General features: G+C 39.4%; 1 protein-coding gene across 2 annotated transcripts in view; it reads right to left on the bottom strand.

Annotated features, from left to right (window-relative positions):
- Positions 1-19036, bottom strand: part of EDIL3 (EGF like repeats and discoidin domains 3) — a 261017-nt gene that overhangs the window by 43654 nt on the left and 198327 nt on the right. For both annotated transcript variants that reach the window (XM_061478716.1, XM_061478717.1), the window contains 3 exons: positions 18385-18540; positions 17183-17327; positions 10908-11092 (listed from right to left, as the gene is read on the bottom strand). In XM_061478716.1, coding sequence (XP_061334700.1) covers positions 10908-11092; positions 17183-17327; positions 18385-18540 — 486 coding nt within the window. The remainder of the gene's footprint in view (positions 1-10907; positions 11093-17182; positions 17328-18384; positions 18541-19036) is intronic.

The raw sequence follows: 19036 nt of genomic DNA, 5'->3' as shown, positions 1-19036 counted from the left end.
TTTCCTTTCCTTTCCTTTCCTTTCCTTTCCTTTCCTTTCCCTTCCCTTCCCTTCCCTTCCCTTCCCTTCCCTTCCCTTCCCTTCCCTTCCCTTCCCTTCCCTTCCCTTCCCTTCCCTTCCCTTCCCTTCCCTTCCCTTCCCTTCCCTTCCCTTCCCTTCCCTTCCCTTCCCTTCCCTTCCCTTCCCTTCCCTTCCCTTCCCTTCCCTTCTTTTTTCTTTTCTTTCTCTTCTCTTTTCCTTTTCTTCTCTTCTTTTTTCTTCCCTTTTTTTTCTCTTCTCCTTTCTTCCTTTTCTTCCTTTCCTTTCCTCCTTCCCTCTCCCTCCCTCTCTCCCTCCCTTCTTTTCTCCTTCCCTTTTCCCTTTCCATTTCCCTTTCCCATTTCCTTTCCTTTCCTCTCCTCTCCTCACTCATTTTCTCTGCTACGCTTCTTCTTCTATGTCATGTTTTTGACAGGGAAACTGTTCTTGAGTTACTTGAGGATCAAGCAGGATGAATGATATTAAGCAGAGTGGAAAGATGGTCTTGCACAATACATTGCTACCTAGACACACGAGTTAACATGGAAAACAAAAACTAAGACTGTGTTCTGCTGAGACCAACAGAGCAGGATGTTATTAGGGAAAAATACATGATGGAACCATGAATAGGCTAAGATTCAGAAACAGCAAGAGAAATGTCCCTGTCTACTTTATGTGATGCTTTAACACGCTGAGATAGGACTGTTAAATTTTTCTGCTTATTGCTGGGTAAGTGCCAGACTGGTTAAGCATGCTTCCCCTTCCTCTGGAGAAGGCTGCAAGGTAGTGTGTTGCCTTCTAATTTAGATTAATTTGAGGTTCCTTTGACACGACTACTTCTTTGTGTTTGTGTCTCAATTTCATTATCTAAAATTATTAAAAAAATATTTATTATTAAAAAAAACCCCACAACCGTTTCTCTGTTCAGCATTTGCCAAGGCAGGAACCAGTCTGCTTCTGTCCACTTTATGCAGGGAACAAAATATGAAAATATAACCCTCATTTTCAAGAAGGGGAAAATGGATGACCCAGGGAATTACAGACCAGTCAGCCTCACCTCAGTGCCTGGCAAAATCTTGGAGCAGATTCTCCTGGAAGGCATGCTAAGGCACATGAAAAACAACAAGGTGCTTAGTGACAGACAGCACAGCTTCACTAAGGCAAAATCCTGCCTGACCAATTTGGTGGCCTTCTATGATAGGGCTACGGAACTGATGGACAGGGGTAGAGCAGTTGATGTCATCTACCTGGACTTGTGTAAAGGGTTCGACACTGTTCCACACGACATCCTTGTCTCTAAATTGGAGAGACATCAATTTGATAGGTGGACCACTCAGTGGATAAAGAACTGGCTGGATGGCTGCACACAAAGAGTTGTGGTCCATGGATCCATGTCCGGCTGGAGACCAGTAACGAGTGGTGTCCCTCAGGGATCGGTGTTGGGACCGGTCTTGTTCAACATCTTTGTTGCTGACATGGACAGTGGGATTGAGTGTGCCCTCAGCAAGTTTGCCAATGACACCAAGCTGTGTGGTTTGTTTGGTACGCTGGAGGGAAGGAATGCCATCCAGAGGGACCTTGACACACTTGTGAGGTGGGCTGATGTCAACCTGATGAAGTTTAACCATGCCAACTGCAAGGTCCTACACCTGGGTCGGAGCAATCCCAGGCACAGCTACAGGTTGGGCAGAGAAGAGATTCAGAGTAGCCCTGAGGAGAAGGACTTGGGGGTGTTGGCTGATGAGAAATTGAACATGAGCTGGCTTCAGTGTGCACTCGCAGCCCAGAAAGACAACTGTATCCTGGACTGCATCAAAAGGAGCATGACCAGCAGGACGAAGGAGGTGATCCTGCCCCTCTACTCTGCTCTCGTGAGACCTCACGTGGAGTATTGTGTGCAGTTCTGGTGTCCTCAACATAAAAAGGACATGGAACTGTTGGAACAAGTCCAGAGGAGGGCCACAAGGATTATCAGGGGGCTGGAGCACCTCCCGTATGAAGACAGGCTGAGAAAGTTGGGGCTGTTCAGCCTGGAGAAGAGAAGGCTGCATGGAGACCTCATAGCAGCCTTCCAGTATCTGAAGGGGGCCTTTAAGGATGCTGGGGAGGGACTCTTCATTAGGGACTGCAGTGACAGGACAAGGGGTAACGGGTTAAAACTTAAACAGGGGAAGTTTAGATTGGATATAAGGAAGTTCTTTACTGGGAGGGTGGTGAGGCACCAGAATGGGTTCCCCAGGGAAGCTGTGAATGCTCCGTCTCTGGCAGTGTTAAAGGCCAGGTTGGACAGAGCCTTGAATGACATGGTTTAGTGTTAGGTGTCCCTGCCCATGGCAGGGGGTTGGAACTAGCTGATCTTAAGGTCCTTTCCAACCATAACTATTCTGTGATTCTATGAATAGCAGACTTTGAACAAGCATGTTCTGAAATCGACCAGAATCTCTTAATACAGCTTCACTCCATTGTTAAAGTGGCATAAAGACTAAAATGGCATGAATGCAAAATTGAAAGGGCTATTCAGTGAAAAATAGCTTTCTTAGACCTTAGTACATTTTACTTAAAAGATCCTGACAGATACATGAAGAAAATTTGTGAGTTATGCTTAGTCAAGTAGTAATATCTAGGAACAAAACCACAGGGCTAATAAAAACAGCACAGTCCAGTTAAATGCATCAAGCTATCAGAAACCAGGACTAGACTCAGTTCCAGTCTACTCTTTCATCCTGTACTGTCTTTGTCTCATCTGTTTCTATAGCAGGTATTTTTTCTTTCTCAAAGACACTTGACCTTGTCCAGGTCACTTCATTTTGCTCTGTCGTCTGTATTTCCTTTCACATCCTTTTGTCTTGTTGCAACTGAAAGCATTGTGGGATGACAACTGTGTCCACTTGTGCTTAAATTTAAAACTAATTCACATGTAGATATGAAAAAAGGAACAGCTTTATAAGGAGTAAGTGAATGCTATTTTGAAACACTGCCATGGAAGAAGAAGGCATGAATAGGAAACACATTTGCACGTTTCTCTCTGTATTCCTACCCAGAAAGTTTCATGCCAATTTTGTTATTTTAGGAAAGGGCAAGGAAATGATGGTTTTCACAAATAGGGACAGATCATTATTTCAAATCAGTGGAAAGGACAGTGAGATAAAACAGGCAGGAATTTAAATAGATGAAAAATAACATCTTTCCATTAAAATTTAGTGTATGCCATTTTTAGAAGGTGCTGCTGTTGGCATGAAGTCAGAGCAAAATTTCCACCCTAAATACACAGTAACAAAAAATACTTCAGACTGAAATCTAAGTACATCAGGATTCAGAACAACCAGGGAATATCGCCTACACTCCCAGATGTTTTAAATAAGATCAGAAACTGTTATTGTAATAAGAAATGGGTCAATTTAACTTCCATGTGCTGGGGAGTGATACACAGATCAAAACTAACAATCAGTAAGGAAACTTACAGTGCTGTCTTGGAATGCTTTAGATCTAGACACGATTCAACTGCTTATGGAAACTTCTCAAGTAATTTTTATTACTGATAATGAGTTTTTTATGTTCCAAAGATAGGCTCTGAGACACTGAGTTAACCCCTCATTTTTTACTGAAGACTCAAAAGAGAGAGTAGGGAATATAATTCACTGAACAAAGTCAGACTTCATGCAATGAAATATTTTTCTCTTAGAAAATCTTAACTATAGCCAATTTACAGTTCAAATGGACTCTTCCCTTTGTACCTTTTTATGAAGGTGTGATCATAGACATTTTTATTGGACGTCCTGCAACAAAGAGCTTCTGTATTCTTGCCTGCCCTTCTAACAATCTCTTTATATTTGGTCAGAGTAAAATCAAGAGGCTCCAGACTTCACTACCTAAATAATAAAATACCATCTAAACAGAGCATTGAAAAGGCAAAATAAACCAAGATTTTATGCTGCCTCATTTAATTCCAAGGCTTAAATTCAATTACTAGTATAAATAATTCCATAAAATTAATTACAGAAGAAAGCTTTGCAAAGTCAAAACCAATTTAGGAAGTGCAATGCTGAAATGCACAATTTAGTAACATTGTTAATGTGAATAATACATTTAACATGAAATGATTTGGAGGAAAAACTGGGTTAGAGAGTGATCTCTGGAATGGCCATCGAGTATTTGCTGGCAGGTACCTGTGAGTAGGAAATCAAAATCTAACTCTTAATACCATTTCTGTAAGCTATGTGTTTGTTATCAGTGTTCAAAAAGCATTGGGGAATGGAGAGCTTAGAGTTTGGTTGTTTTTTCTCTGAAAAAAAGAAAGGAAGGAAGGAAGGGAGGGAGGGAGGACAGAAGATGGAAGGAAGGAAGATGGAAGGAAGGAAGGGAGGGAGGGAGGGTGGATGGAAGATGGAAGGAAGGAAGATGGAAGGAAGGGAGGGAGGGAGGAAGAGGGAGGAAGACGGAAAGAAGGAAGGAAGGAAGGAAGGACGGAAAGAAGGAAGGAGGACGGAAAGAAGGAAGGAAGATGGAAGGGAGGGAAGAAAAAAAAGTTTTCTGCTCTTGTTGAGCCATCTTAAAAGCAAATACTGGCCACATAATTGCAAACTTAAACCTATGTTTTAGAAGCCAGCAAAGAAATCACAGTAAAGTGACCTGCTTAGAATTCTTGCCTAAGCAGTGCAAAGTAGGTCAATTCAACAGTGTACCATTTAGAAGTGAGCATCTCTCTTTATCTGCTTTTGTCTTTCTTTAACTAAATTCCTCAAAACTATTTGTCCATTACTACTTTATTCTACCACTGGCTGCTTTTTATAGCGAAATTTATCTATAGTGAGCTTATGGCAAAGTATGGGAAAGGAAAGATCCATATTAACAATTTAGTCACAACCCGCCTTGTTATGTTGCTGCAGCCTGTGAACTATCAGACTGTGTGAACACACCCTGTGAAGCTGCTCATCAAGGTAACCATAAGACCAAGAAGATGCCAAAGATGATTGTCTAAGTTAAGTCCTTCAAGCAAAAACGACAGCTGCTTTGCCAAGAACCACAAGAAAAGGAGAATATTTAAGCTGGTAGCCAGACAGAAACCACTTACTTAGCTACCTTAACCAGTATTAGTATTAATGCCTGCTTTGCCAAAGACACGGTTCAAAAGATATTTAAACAATCCACACAGTTTTCTCCTTATGACTGTTTTCAACATTTAGAAAACGCTACAGTATACTGATTTGCCATCTTGTAACCCTCTGTGGAATTCATTGCAAATAAACAGGTAAATACAACAAAAAAAGGGGAGAAACAGTAGGTGCAATAATAATAGGTAATCAGTAAATACCACATGAGAGACAGGAAACAACATCCCTTTTTTTTAGTAACATAATGAATGAATGAATGAATGAAACAACCACCAATAAAACAAGCTGACCAATATGAGATGAAAAATAATGTTTTCTTCCCATATTAAAAAGGAGACAGATTCACCCCACATAACTTTCATCTTTCAAAAATGCATTACCCAGTTTAAGCTAATCTTATTCCCTGATAGCACTTGTCACATTCCCATTGACTACAGAAGGAGCCTAAGCAACTAATTAGAAGTAGATATTTAAAGATATCTATAAATTGCATATATAAATTTTACGTATAGAACCCATAAAATTAAAAATTTCTGTAGTTTAGTCCATTTGCAGCAGGTTATACAGCCAATAACTTGGTGAAATGCAAAAAAGGTCTGGGTTGCCTCTCCAGGCTCATGTTAGCCGTGCTTTCCGTGAGGCTGCTGGAGCTGACATAGCATTAGGCATGGTCACCTTCTGTCTTAATTTTTATTTATCTTAGTATTTAGACAACTTCAGATAACTTGTGCTGGTGCTACAAAGCACAACATGCACCACTGTCAAGTTTTGCAAATACTGGAGAAATGTAGCACAGTCTACTTTCTGTACTCCATAAGAAAAACTGAATAGAAGCTGGGTCAGGGTCAGCCTTTAAATAAGAACTCTTTAATTTGATCGCTTAGGAGCTTAAACACTGCAAATAATAGCTAGAAAATCAATACGAGTAGATCCTGTGATGTCATGAGACTCTTTAAATAAGGATGGTTTTGCATATATGCAACAAAAGGTGAATGATTATTTGGAACACAATTTTGCTTTTGTTTTCAAACAAAAGATTTTGTGATGTGAAAAATACGGTCATGTATTAAACTGAAAGAATAATTGCAGTACTGAGACCATTCTTTTCTAAGAGTGTTAATGAAAAATCTGTTACATTTTCTAGTACTGGAGATTAGGTTGGCAGGAAATCACCCAACTACTGGTAGTCATCACATTCTAAAAATGTGTAGGTACATGTACAACAACTGCTTTGCCAATCTTCAAACAATCTGTTGTCTTTATCAGTAATTGTGTTGTTTTTTTTTTCCCTAATAGTGCTTAGCTGATTCCATCACATACAATCAGCAAGAGAAACAGAAAAAGACATTGCTTATTGCTCCACTCTACTATTTAAGAGAAGGATGACAACTCAACTGACCTTAATGGCAGTTATATAAAATAACTGTGGATAAACTGCATCAGGTTTACCCTTCATTCACATCAAGCTGCAGAAACTTCCACTAGCTTTGCAGCAAAATACAAGCTAAGCAACCAGATGAAAGTAATTTTTGCAGGGAATACATGGTTTTAAAGTTTCAGGTGAAAGTAGAAACATAAAGCTACTGCAGTACTGCTCTTGACTTGAAAGCAATATGGAGATATAAAGGAACCTCAGTAGGCTTCCAAGATTGGGATACTCCTTATCCAACTGTGACCTGTAGAGAAACAGTCCTTCAAAATACCCAGCTTGGTAAAATACTACCAATACCCATGTACGGTTGTAAAGTTAGGACTTATTCTAACTTTATTGAAAAACAATTTATGCCAAAAAAGATTGTTGAGGAAGAAGAAAGTTCCAGCTATTTGGAAACACCAAAATGAGATTCCTTAGCTCCAACTAATCTTGCAGAAGATGGCAGTTAGGGAAAAAGCATCAGAGAAAATACCTGCTGAAGCACCAGGCAAACGACCAATGGGCAAAGGCATTAACATAGATGGTGTTTTTGTCTTTATTTGGCAATGAGACACAGTGGAAAATCAATATGATGACAGATCAAATTGATGTGCAGTGATCCCGCAGTAATAGGGAAACATTTTAAAACACCAAAACTTAACTAAATGCAAAGAGAGAAAAGGGAGCTTAAGCTGCTGTCCACATTTCATAATTTGTAACTGCAGAAGATTAGTAGTTGAGTAGGATTGGATTTTGAGGCAAATGTGAATTCTTTTGAATGACAGCCTTAGCTAGGAAAATGAGCTACAGAATAGCGATAACTTATTTACAAGAGCAGTCACCAAGCCGTTCCTTAACACTTTCTTTAATGTCAAATAACTGAAGAAATAGGGAGGGGGGAACTGGCTGGAATTACAGTCCTGAACTGTGCTCACAAGGAACAGAAGCACTCCCAAACTGGCAAAGCAAACTGCTCACTTGTTCAGCAAGATCCTGGGGAAAACCTGTGAACTGGTTCAAGGTAGCAAATGAAGCTCACCAGCAAATAACAGTAATGACAGAAAAGGACTGCCTTGAAGGGAAGTGAATTTTAGGCTTATATTTCTTTTCTCACTAATTAACTGGAAATACTATATCTTACCTAATTTATGCAAAGTTTATATATAATTATGTGAAGCAAAGCATTACCTTTTTTTTTTTTGTTTTTTTAAATTTTCCTTCCTATCTCCCTCAAATTTGTAATTTTATTCAGATCATTTCACAGAAGTATCTTCAGAAAAAAGGGAGGCCCTAAAGAAAGTCATCAGGTGTAGACAGGGTTACTGGAACTGATTACTTGCCTTAGATTTGATACCAAACGTGAACAGTTATGTTGTTCTGTATCACAAAGATGCACAGATTTCAACTGAGACAAGTACAGAGACACTAACCAAACAGGTTAATTAAGTTAATGGAAGCTCCTGTAGTATAATTTAGGCCAGGCAACTGAGATAGCTTCTGCAGCATCATCACTAAGGAGCGGCAAGAGTGCTCTTGAGCAAGCATGTGGGGGAATTCAGGCCTGGATTATACCTGGCTGGAGAAATTAAGCTCATTAACTTCTCCTCCACATCACCAAAATATTTTCTTCCATTTCTAATGATGGTGTTTGGTGTAAAGGAGTAGTGCTGTGTGGGGAAACTGGAGTTCATAAGTGATTAAATTCTAGATCACAACAGATTCTCAACAACTGCAGCACCAATAAGCTCAGTATACTTCTTGAACCCCCAAAATGCCACATAACACTTCATATTCCTGCCTCTGGAGCAAAATTATGGATGTACCACTCCAGAACTCTTTAAAACAAAGAGCACACTTGTTAATGGATGCATTTTAAAATACAATGAAGATTCAGAATTTTCCTTTTTGAGAGAAAACCAAATAAAAAAAACCCAGCTCATGACAGAGAATTTATCTCTAGGGTTCATCCAAAAGTGCTGTGAGCTGCCCAAAAGTATCAAGAAGCATTTATGCATGATGGAAACATCACCTGTCAGCAACCTTTACTACAGCAGGCACTCTGCAATGCATGTCAGCCCACAAGCTTTTAAGGAAAGAAACAGTTGATAGCAATGGCATTTGGGCAAAGATCCCCCAAAATAACCGTAAGAACAGACCTGTTCAAGTCATCCACATACCACACATTACAACAATAAATTTTAAAGGCATCAGTAGACTTCTACCCTGTATTGGATCTCCAGTGAAAAATGTAAAAGATGAGCCAAATAAGGCATGTGAACTGAAACTTCAAAAGACATGGAAAACTAATACTGTGAAGCATCATACTGGTAGGCCAGCTACTTTAGCAAAATCCAGAAACCTATGTCTTACTTGGGATACTGTGGAATTGCTATTGGGATAATTCCTTGTAAAATATAATTGCTGAGAGAGAAGGGCAAACAGATAAGTTTGCTTTCACATGCTTTTTATTACAAATGTGTTTTGACTAAACTCTATGAAAGCAGCATGATGATAACATTGCAGTCAGTATGTTAAAAGATTACAATGCAATAATCTGCATTTTAAGGAAAAAAACAGAGAACTAACAGCAAAGAGAACAAAAATGAATGAACAAATTTAAACAACAAGCATATCTTTCTTACAGAATTGCTACCTAGACTTGAAGTATGTGAGCCCATCTCTACTCACAGACTGAATTCAGAGTAACCAACCTATAGCAGAAGGATCAACTTAAGTGCTGAAAACACTAGTGTTTTTAATGCCTCCTGTTTTGTTTTGTTTTTATTTCAAACAACAAATGTTATGATAGTCCTCTGGAGAAATATTAAATATAATGACATTCAGGAAAGGGTAAACTAGTCATATTCCTGTGAAGTTACTGAACTCACACCATAGCCATATGACAAATGAACTAAAAGAGAAATTTTTCTTCACAGCTTTCTTTTGACCAGATACAAGCAAGTACGCCTGCCACTTCAAGGACTTGCAGAGACTGTGCAAGTGGACAGATTAGACTGGCGGGTTCAGAGGGGTTCAAACATAGCAAGATTTGGAACAGAATGGAAAATTTTACAATATAAGAATCAAGTCTTCAGCCCCTTGCCATCTTTTGCTAAGTGAAAATTGACTGTCACCCACAGGAGGAATAACACTGCAACAGGACATCCCTGTGGAGTGTCTGCACATCCTTTGTTTCCTGGTATCACTGATGGGGTAAATCACAGAATCATAGAATTGTTAAAGTTGGAAAGGACCTTAAGATAATCTAGTTTCACCCCCTCTGCCATAGGCAGGGATGTCTCACCTTATACTAAACATTATACAACTGCCTCTCTTCTATGTGGAGAAACATTTTCATCTGCTTCTCCACCGTAAAACACAGCAATAAAATTTTCCTCTTCTCCTTATTAACTGTTCTTTTAACAAGGTGCTTTAAAAATATTCAGCAAATCCCAGGATCTTCAGTTATTCAAAAGTTAAATAGACAAGCCAATTGCTTCTTCCATTCTGTACGTGTGTAAACTTAGAGAAAAGATAGTAATGGTATTGCTAAATTGCTTAGCAACTGTAGGTAGAAAGCTGATATGTCATAATTTATATGTGAAAAGATTACAGGTTGTTAGTAGCCACATCTAGTGCTATTGAGGCTTCCCACTGAGAACTGTACTGCAAACTGGCAGCTGACTCAAAACACTGCTATTTTCAACAGTTAAAAAACTGTAAATGTGTCAGCGACTGGTCAAACAGGCTTTGATACTGACGACTTATTGCGATCTTTCACACTAGTGTCCTACTGACTTATATAAATCACTCCCAGGCTGAAAACAAGCCCTCTGCACAGCTTTCTAATGAATTCATGTGCTGAATCAGTCTTGCTAGCTTCAGAGAGGTGTTGGAAGGTGATTTTGACCAGTCTCAAGTAGACGAAGACAATTTCTATGAGCCAGATTTGCTAATATGCACCAAGAAGAAGTAAATATGCTTTTCTAGGGCTCCTTGGGAGGTCATAAGGGATAAAAAAACATGAACACCTCAACAAAATAGAAAAAGTCAGTGAAACAGATCTGCAACTACTATTTGTGCTCATTAACAAAGGAAAATTCATGGCTGCTGGGTTTGGTTTAACCATAAGGTTTGGTTAGTGGCGGTGAAGGTTTCCTTGGGCAAGGGTTTCTGCAACTGTGGTACCAAAGACACAAAGACCTGTGTGAGCTTTTATAGATTTATCTTCTATGTACGGCAGAATAAGGATGGTTATACTCAGAAACTGAAGAGTATGAATATAATCTTAAAACCAGTCAACCATTTCTATACCTGAAATGCAAAGAAGATAAACATTTGGGCAAATGTATGTGAAACGTTACCTGCAACCACTGTGACTGGTCATTGTGGCCAGAGGTCCAGGCATTAACTTTGCCTTGCTTGTCCAGCCGTGCTTTCCTGGGCTCCCAAGTGAACATGTCCATGTTGAGTGTACGGAAAACACTGGAAGCGCTAATTTGGTAGTCCTGTATATGTCCTGATTTCATCCCCAGCGGTTCAGAGCAACCTGGAAGAGCAAAATAATATTTGTGACACTACCTACCTATCTCTGCAAGTGGTATAGTTTTTCGGTTATGGAAAAGAAAACTAGCAATTCTTGAAAAAGGCTTTAATCAAGACTATTGTTGGAGGAACTTGCAAAAAAACAAATGAAAAATAGCTAATTCAAGGCACTTTATTTTGACAGTAGCTTGGGAGAATCAAAAACAAGATAGAGAATTCAACGTATTTCATCCTGGCATAAATGTATGAAGGCAAACAAACAGATAAGATGACTTTTGTCTCTTCTTGTCTGGGCTTTATTTTCCTGTCCAGCAGCTTGCTATCATTTCCCCTATTCAGTTTTATTTTTTCATGCTTTTATGCCATGTCACGTCAACTATCTGTTTGCCTACTGAGGAAACATTTTTTCTTAAAGCCATTGCTGAAGTACAGTGTTAACAAGCACTAAGCTCTTCTATACTTTTCAATTGCTTGACATCTAGCCAAAAATTTAGAAAGCCCCAGCACCCACTAAGGGAGTGGAAGACTACAGAAAGGCAACTGTAAAGGAGGGAGAATAGTAGGAGATAATTGCTTAGAAGAAATAGAGTTAATGGCTTATTTGCTTAAATCACATAGATGTCCCAAGTGACTGAGTTACTTTGATTGCAGCATGTTGGGCGTCCGGGGCAGGGGCAGGGAGGAAGGAATAGTAAGTGGCTCTATGCTCCTCTGCTTCGCTATTGTACACGGGGAAACGAGAAGGTTTTTGGACCCAGAAGAGGGAAGAAGCAAGCTGTCAACAGGAGAGACACCCTTTGATAGCAGGACTATAACAACAGTGCTGGAAGGCAAGGAAGGCAGATGAGCTGCATAGTTTTAATATTAAAAAAGATAGGAAAATTAAAGTCAAGCCAAGTGGCTGAGAGCCAGAGGGCTGCTAAGAGGTTAAGAAAGGTGGATGTAGAGCTAGGTGGAGTAATGTTTGGTTATTGAGGAAAAGGTAAAAGACGGAGATGAGAATATAAAAAGAAGCTGTTTTTTCATTTCCTTCCTGTCCCAGCTGTCAAAAACCTGTATACGTGCAGCTGTCCCAGAGTTTTCACTTCACAAATTCAGAGATCCTACTCGGTTTAGCAGCTGACATAACTCAGTTAAATTGCCCATAATATTTTGACATATTCTAACTAGCTGAGTGAGGTGTGCTCAGGACCTAACATACCTGGTTTTTGCAGAGAGTGCGTCATTACTGTGAATACACACAACCTTGACTTCATGTATCATTAGGAAGACAGAGGCTTTCCACCTGATACTCATATGCAGAGCTGGTTCCTATCAGTCATTTGCTGAGTAACCTGCTGTGTTTCTTAAAGCACACAGATAAGTCATGAAGGTTTTCCTGTTGCGACCATGACCTACTCTGCTGGTGCCTCTTGACAAACTAGGAGCATTGTGTGACCATTTAAAACACCTTCAAAGTTTTCACTCTGTTTTTCACTTTATTTGAGCTAGGCATCAAAGATGGTTCCCCATTTCATAAAACTTCATTTCCTCCACAGTATGTTTATCAGATTTAAAGACGTGAGTTTTTTTTTACTTTCTTTACTATTATTAGCAAAACCCTTTTGGTCAGATTCTACTTTCTGTTTATTTCTGTAGGTTTAATGCACACGATTAAGTAGACTTATGTATTCAAATCAAGAAGGTGAGACTAGGCTCTTTGTGGGGAGTCTGACAGTGAGAGCATGTGTATTATTAGAGAAGATAATATGGTCTTTAATGTAGTAAGTACTGCATTTAAAATTTGAAATACTGATGTGTTTCATACTAAATTGAAAAATAAGAAAAACCACCAGAATTCACTTTTGAAAAATTATTGTCTCAGAACTGATTCTCAGTGCACAAATGAAAATTGCACAGCCTTGTCTGTAGAAAGAACTACCTAGTTCAACAAGAGAACAATTTTCCCAAGAGTATGAGGGAACACTTGATAGCACAAATGTGGAAGACTCATCCGTTGCTTTAAAAATGGACTTATTGTTCAATTCTGAAGTATTAATTCAGGATCACGAGGCCTGTCAGCAGGAATGTTTCATCTGAGGAACCTGAAGCAGGTTTCTGACACAAAAACATGGGTTGTCAAAACTGTTTTTCAGTGCTGGTTCAATCCATCAAAAATAATTCTATCTTTTCTGAGTATTATTATTGATTTATGAAACAACAGATGTCTCTGCAAGTGTGTCTGTGTATGCATGCATGCATTAATGGGATTTTACACTTGCTTTCCTTCTCCCCTGCCCCAAAGGGAAAAGGAAGACAGTTGTTAAAGGTAACAGGAGAAAGTAAGAAGAACAATGAGAATCAGAAGAGAGGAAAATGGTGGCCAAGCAATGTGTTTGTGCTGTGTCTCAGAGAGCAACAGCAGACCCAGTTGCTTCCCAGCTCCTACAGCACCCTGCTGCAATGACATAAAGTAATGACAACTTACTTTGATAGGCGAGCTGTTACCTATACAGCAAAGGATAGAAACATCAAACTAGTACAAAACTTTGTGTCTGTAGCTAGTCATCCCTCACAAAAGCGTGTCTATAATAATGCTTCTGACTCCACAGGACATCTCTTCACTGCACTGTATCTTCTTTAAATTTGCTTTGTAATGTCCCTGCAAAGGGATTCAATCTCCCTTTCCATTTTTACAACCTATTAAAGTTAGTGAGAACTGATGTGGACATACAGCTATGGTCAGTGGAGCATCTTAGGTCAAAATATTTGAGATACTTTCAAATATCTCTGATAAATGATATCTGGCACTTCTGCATGTTTTAACCTGTCTAGGTATAGTTAATCCTTATTTGGTCTAGCTCAATGAAACATGAACAGTGAAACAATGAGGATGAGAGTGGATTAGCCTGAAAGAATCGACGTGAAGGCTATTCTTTGTTCACTCTTCTGAGAGCACAATATTTTACTCTTGCGTCTCCTTTCAAGAAAACTCAAACCCTCAATAGAAATATTAAATATCCAAAACCACAAAAAGATCTCCATGCAAAAGTCTACATGCATCTTGTCTGGCACCAGGATTTGTGCAGTATTGGCAAAAGCAGCACAGGTAAATTATTTGAGGGGAAAGGTGATTTTGTTTTGGCTAATACTGTGTTATTTTTCTTCCATGAAAATCCAGAGATTTCATTTCTTTTTCTGTTAATGAACACTGGATTTCTTTCCAGATTAGATAGTGCTAAGAAGGACAAGGTAAGGGAAATCTAGTATGAAATGCAGATGTTACTAGTCCCTTTGTGTGTGAGTTTGTGTGAATAGTAGCTAAAGGTACTGTTAGGATCGAAAAATAGTAACTTGCCAAAAAGAGGAAAATTACATGCTCAGAAGACGTTGATTTTCAAATGGATGGTTAAGACCTGGGGACCAGCATTCCTCTGCAAGGCTTGATAAACTCAGAATATCAAGGATTTGCTGAATTGCTGCACAGCCACCAATATATGGGAGAATCAACAATGTATGGCATAGACTTGAATGCAGAAAGGCAGAGCCTCCTCTGTGTAGCTGTTTCATTGCATGAGTGAACTGCATGAGTAAGTGACTATGTTGTGCGAACAGTCATCTGTCTTCAGATACAGCAGCTTGATGTTACTAGTAATACCAGCATAATGAATAAAGGCATTCTAATAAACAGTAGCTGTGATCTGCTTCTTCCCCCACATCAATGTCTTATGAAGGGAAGGGAGTTTACAACACAGATGTGCAAAACACAAATAAGGCAGGAACAAAAGTCCATGAAAATTAATGCCTAACTCACCAATGTCAAACTTCACAAACACTGATCATGGTTTTTGGTAATATCTGACCATGGGTCCTGGTAAGTAAACCTATTCATAAGCCTCGAGCAGATTATATTGAACATCTTGCTGAAGTCTGTCCTAAGAAATAATTACTTTTTAATCATCTGGTGCTGTGAGGCAGTCTCCCTCCCTTCAATACTGAGGTTTTTTCCTAGCACCAGGACTTTTTAGAAAAGTCAGGCATCTCAAAGTATTTTTCTGTCTAAGACAGATCACCTGGAATTAGAGTGAATTAGTCTGTTATGTATAACTGTACTCTTACGAAATTGTTCTGCTGAGGCTTGGCTGCCTGCAGTTCAAAGAAACAATGACCTTGAAACTGTTAGGAGACCACTGAAATGTATTGACTTCAGTAGCTTTCACAGTTCCTTGAGCAAAACAATTCCTGGTCATTCTGGCAAGGACTTACTCTAAATTGTAGTTCTAGAAATGGAAGATATAAAAAAAAAATCTAATAGACTAAAGCAGCTAGACAGAGTTTTCCATTTACTCTCAAACCTATCTATATTGGAAAAGGGCTACAGTGAGATTAATGCATTAACTTTTCATTTCTGAATCTGGTTTTGATGCCACTAGAGGACTGAAAATTATTTAACTCCAGCTGCTCTGATATATCATTCCTGAACTGGATGACTATTGTTTGTACGGTAAGCAGGCAGCCACATAAAAATCATTCTTAAATGAATTCAGTGGAGCACTCCCATTGGTAAAGGGCTGATCTCTTGAAAAAGATAAAAAATTTACATGCTCTGCTGAATTTGTAAGGGAACATGGTTCTTGCAGAGAGTGGCTAGAGGTCAGGCTTTATATCTATGAGCTATAACTTCTGCTACTACAAACCTTAAGAGGGTTTGTATTGATTCCACTTGTTCATTTACTTTTTGCCATGAGATGCTTCTGCTAGAAACCCACAAAACAAATCTAAACTGAAATCTTGGCTAAAGTAGCATAGCAAAAAAACACCTTACTGCACTCTGAGTGGTCCTCAAGGGCAGTGAAAGAACCCTTGTACCTCCAAGGATGTCACACAGCGTCTCGGCGGGCTTACACCACAAACAGAAGGAATTACATCAACTTTGATGCCTCCTTCTGCCGTGCCTCTGCTGTACAGCACTGCACACACAGCTTTGGCTCTCAGAAACTCTTTCCAGTGCTTAGTTTAGCCTGTCCTTAGTGTAAATGCAAATCAGAGAATCTTTGTCTCTTAGTTTGCTTAGTATAGAACGTTACGGTCCTGATTGCTCTCTACAACTGAAAAGAGGCTGAAGCCAGAAGGTGGCTGGTCTCTTCTCCCAAGAACAAGTGAAAGGACAAGAGGAAAAGGCCTTAAGCTGTGCCAGGGGAGGTTTAGACTGGAGATAAGGGACAATTTCTTCCCCAAAGGGTGGTCAGGCATTGGAACAGTCTGCCAGAGGGCAGCAGTGGAGTCACCATCTCTGGAAGTATTCACATACCACATACATGAAGCCGTCAGAGACACGGGATAATGGTTGGACTTAATGATCTTAAAGGTCTTTTCCAACCTAGTCGATTCTAATTCTATAATAGCTGTTGATACTAAAACTGCTATAAATGTCCTTTTCCAGGTTGCTGGAAAAGTGGAGGCTAATGCATGCAGAAAGATTTACTAAGTGTTATTAGGTTGCTACTATATTACCTTACTGCTGTTACTGCCCTTCTGCATGCAGCTACTGCACTTCCATCACTTAGGTGTGCTGCTGCTTAAATAATTCCCATAAGAAGAGATAAGCAACTGGCTAAGTTGCTAGAAATAAAACTTCATTTCACCAAGAATACCAGGTTGCTCCAAGCCCCATCCAACCTGGCCTTGAGCACTGCTAGGGATGGGGTAGCCACAGCTTCTCTGGGCAACCTGTGCCAGGGCCTCACCACCCTCACAGGGAAGAACTTCTGCCTAAGAGTTCATCTCAGTCTCCCCTCTGTGAGGTTAAAGTCATTCCCCCTTGTCCTGTCCCTACAGGCCCTTGTCCAAAGCCCCTCTCCAGGTTTCTTGTAGCCCCTTTAGGCACTGGCAGCTGCTGTAAGGTCTCCCCAAAGCCTTCTCTTCTCCAGGCTGAAAAAGTCCAGCTCTCTCAGCCTGTATTCCCATGGCAGGGGTTGAACTGGATGATCTTTAAGGCCCCTTCCAACCCAAACTATTCTGAGATTCTATGATTCTGTGAATAAAATGCACATGGTTTAGACTTCAGTGCTGTTGGTGGTTGACTGCTGAGGGGCAGTGGTTGCAGAACACCCACCTGACAGCTCACAGCCCAGAAGTTCCATTCTCAATGTGCAGTGCCTTCTGCACACCTGAGGATACAGCCGTATGTACTGTGACTTGATAGGAGGGGTGAAGGAGTTGGCATATGGGGTGTTGTTGTCCACATTGCCATGGAACACCTATGACAAAACAATATATACATAAAACTGGAGGTTCAGTTCATTTCCGTATCTCAGAAATACCAGGGTTGTTCTTCTGCATGTTCCCCTGCAAGTTTTTCCCAGAGTCAGCTTTATCATTTCTAGTGCCCAACATGCAAGTGTATAAGCAATACATGCTGACATTAGTTTGCATCAGCACGTGCTTGCCACGTGCTCCGAAACGGGACCTCTATCTTGTCACCCCTAGAAACGGAAGCTACTAATGCAACTAAATTATGTATTCTTTTCTAATTAGTGTATTAAATAATCCCAATTCAATTTAGCCTGCAATTATTTGCACTGATTCACATTTATTTTTCTCCCTCTGATTCAAGAACCTGATCCAACTCCCACTGAAGCACATTGCAACCCTCCCACTGATAGCATGGGGAGCTGAATGAAACCTATAAGCATTCTTCTGTTCACTCCTCACTAACCAGATATGCCTGTAACTTTGTTTTCTTCTTTCATTAAATACCTTTTCATACAGCATTTCAATTTTCTAATAGAGTTACTATGTTTAATGCTGCAAAGGCCTTAGCTCTATCCTAAGTTACACAGTAAAGGGATTTTTGCTGCTTTGTATGCACAACTCCATAAAAAAATAAGTGGTAACTACAAACTGCAAGTGCATGCTTCCCACTGAATAATACTGTTTGCGCCGTACAGAAATTAGCATTGATGAATGAGTTCTGTGATTCTAAGGGTTAACACTAACATTCCAATGTAATAAAAATAAATTGAAAATGGAAGAATGAATAATTGCTGGTAAACTAATTAAAACGAAAATCAGTTAAATGTAATAAACAGGATTATTCTAGCCTTGGGACGTAGTATTTATACAACCATCAATTAAAGTGCAAGAAATTCTTAGCAGACAGAATGCGCAAATTTATTGATTTTTTTTTTTTTCAGACAAAAATAATAACAAGGCAACCTATATCACAGTGTCAGGCAATTATGCTCATCTTCTAGAGATACCTCTTAAGGCAACTAAACCACAGCACATTTTCACATAAAAATGCCTTAATCTTACCATATCGTCATTTGTGCCTTTTACTTTGTACATTGCCCACGACTTCCCATCATTACTGTATGCAATTTTGTAAGATTTTACATATTCTGGACTTCCTATCCTCTTGGCACCTTGAGTTATAACTCCAGTGACTCGCATCTTCTTCTGCAGGTTTATCTGAAATAACAGTACAATGTTATCATTAACCACTTGAGGGTCACAATTCTGATTCTTGATTCTTTGATTCCTTTATTTTATTTATTTAACAGAAAGAAAAAAATGTAGCTGTAGCACTTAATTTACTATCTTTTTACTTGCAATAATTCTTTTTGTCTTTCATACATTTAACGTACCTATGCACATAAATAAATGAAAAAAATCCCTGAACCAAAAGCCTGTACTATGCTTATGTCTCCACATGTACATGTACACACACACACACATCTATATTACTGATATATAGAATATTACTGGTGTATTACTGGGAAATAGCATATTACTGATATATGGGATTACTGCTGTATATTTCCTTCCTAAAAAGGAAATGCAACAGTGTGATGACAATGTAAATAATGCATTAAAATACATTAGCACTTGCCTCCTTCAAATGAAACTTGCCTCCGCTCTCCAGTTAGTGGCTCTGACCCACTGCAATCCCCATTATTCAGGACAA

This window comes from Pezoporus flaviventris, unplaced genomic scaffold (assembly GCF_033815535.1).
Source record: "Pezoporus flaviventris isolate CSIRO_AGI_PZ_B2104156 unplaced genomic scaffold, CSIRO_AGI_Pfla_v1 ptg000131l, whole genome shotgun sequence".
NCBI lineage: Eukaryota > Metazoa > Chordata > Aves > Psittaciformes > Psittacidae > Pezoporus > Pezoporus flaviventris.
This window is presented reverse-complemented; position numbering and strand designations above follow the sequence as displayed.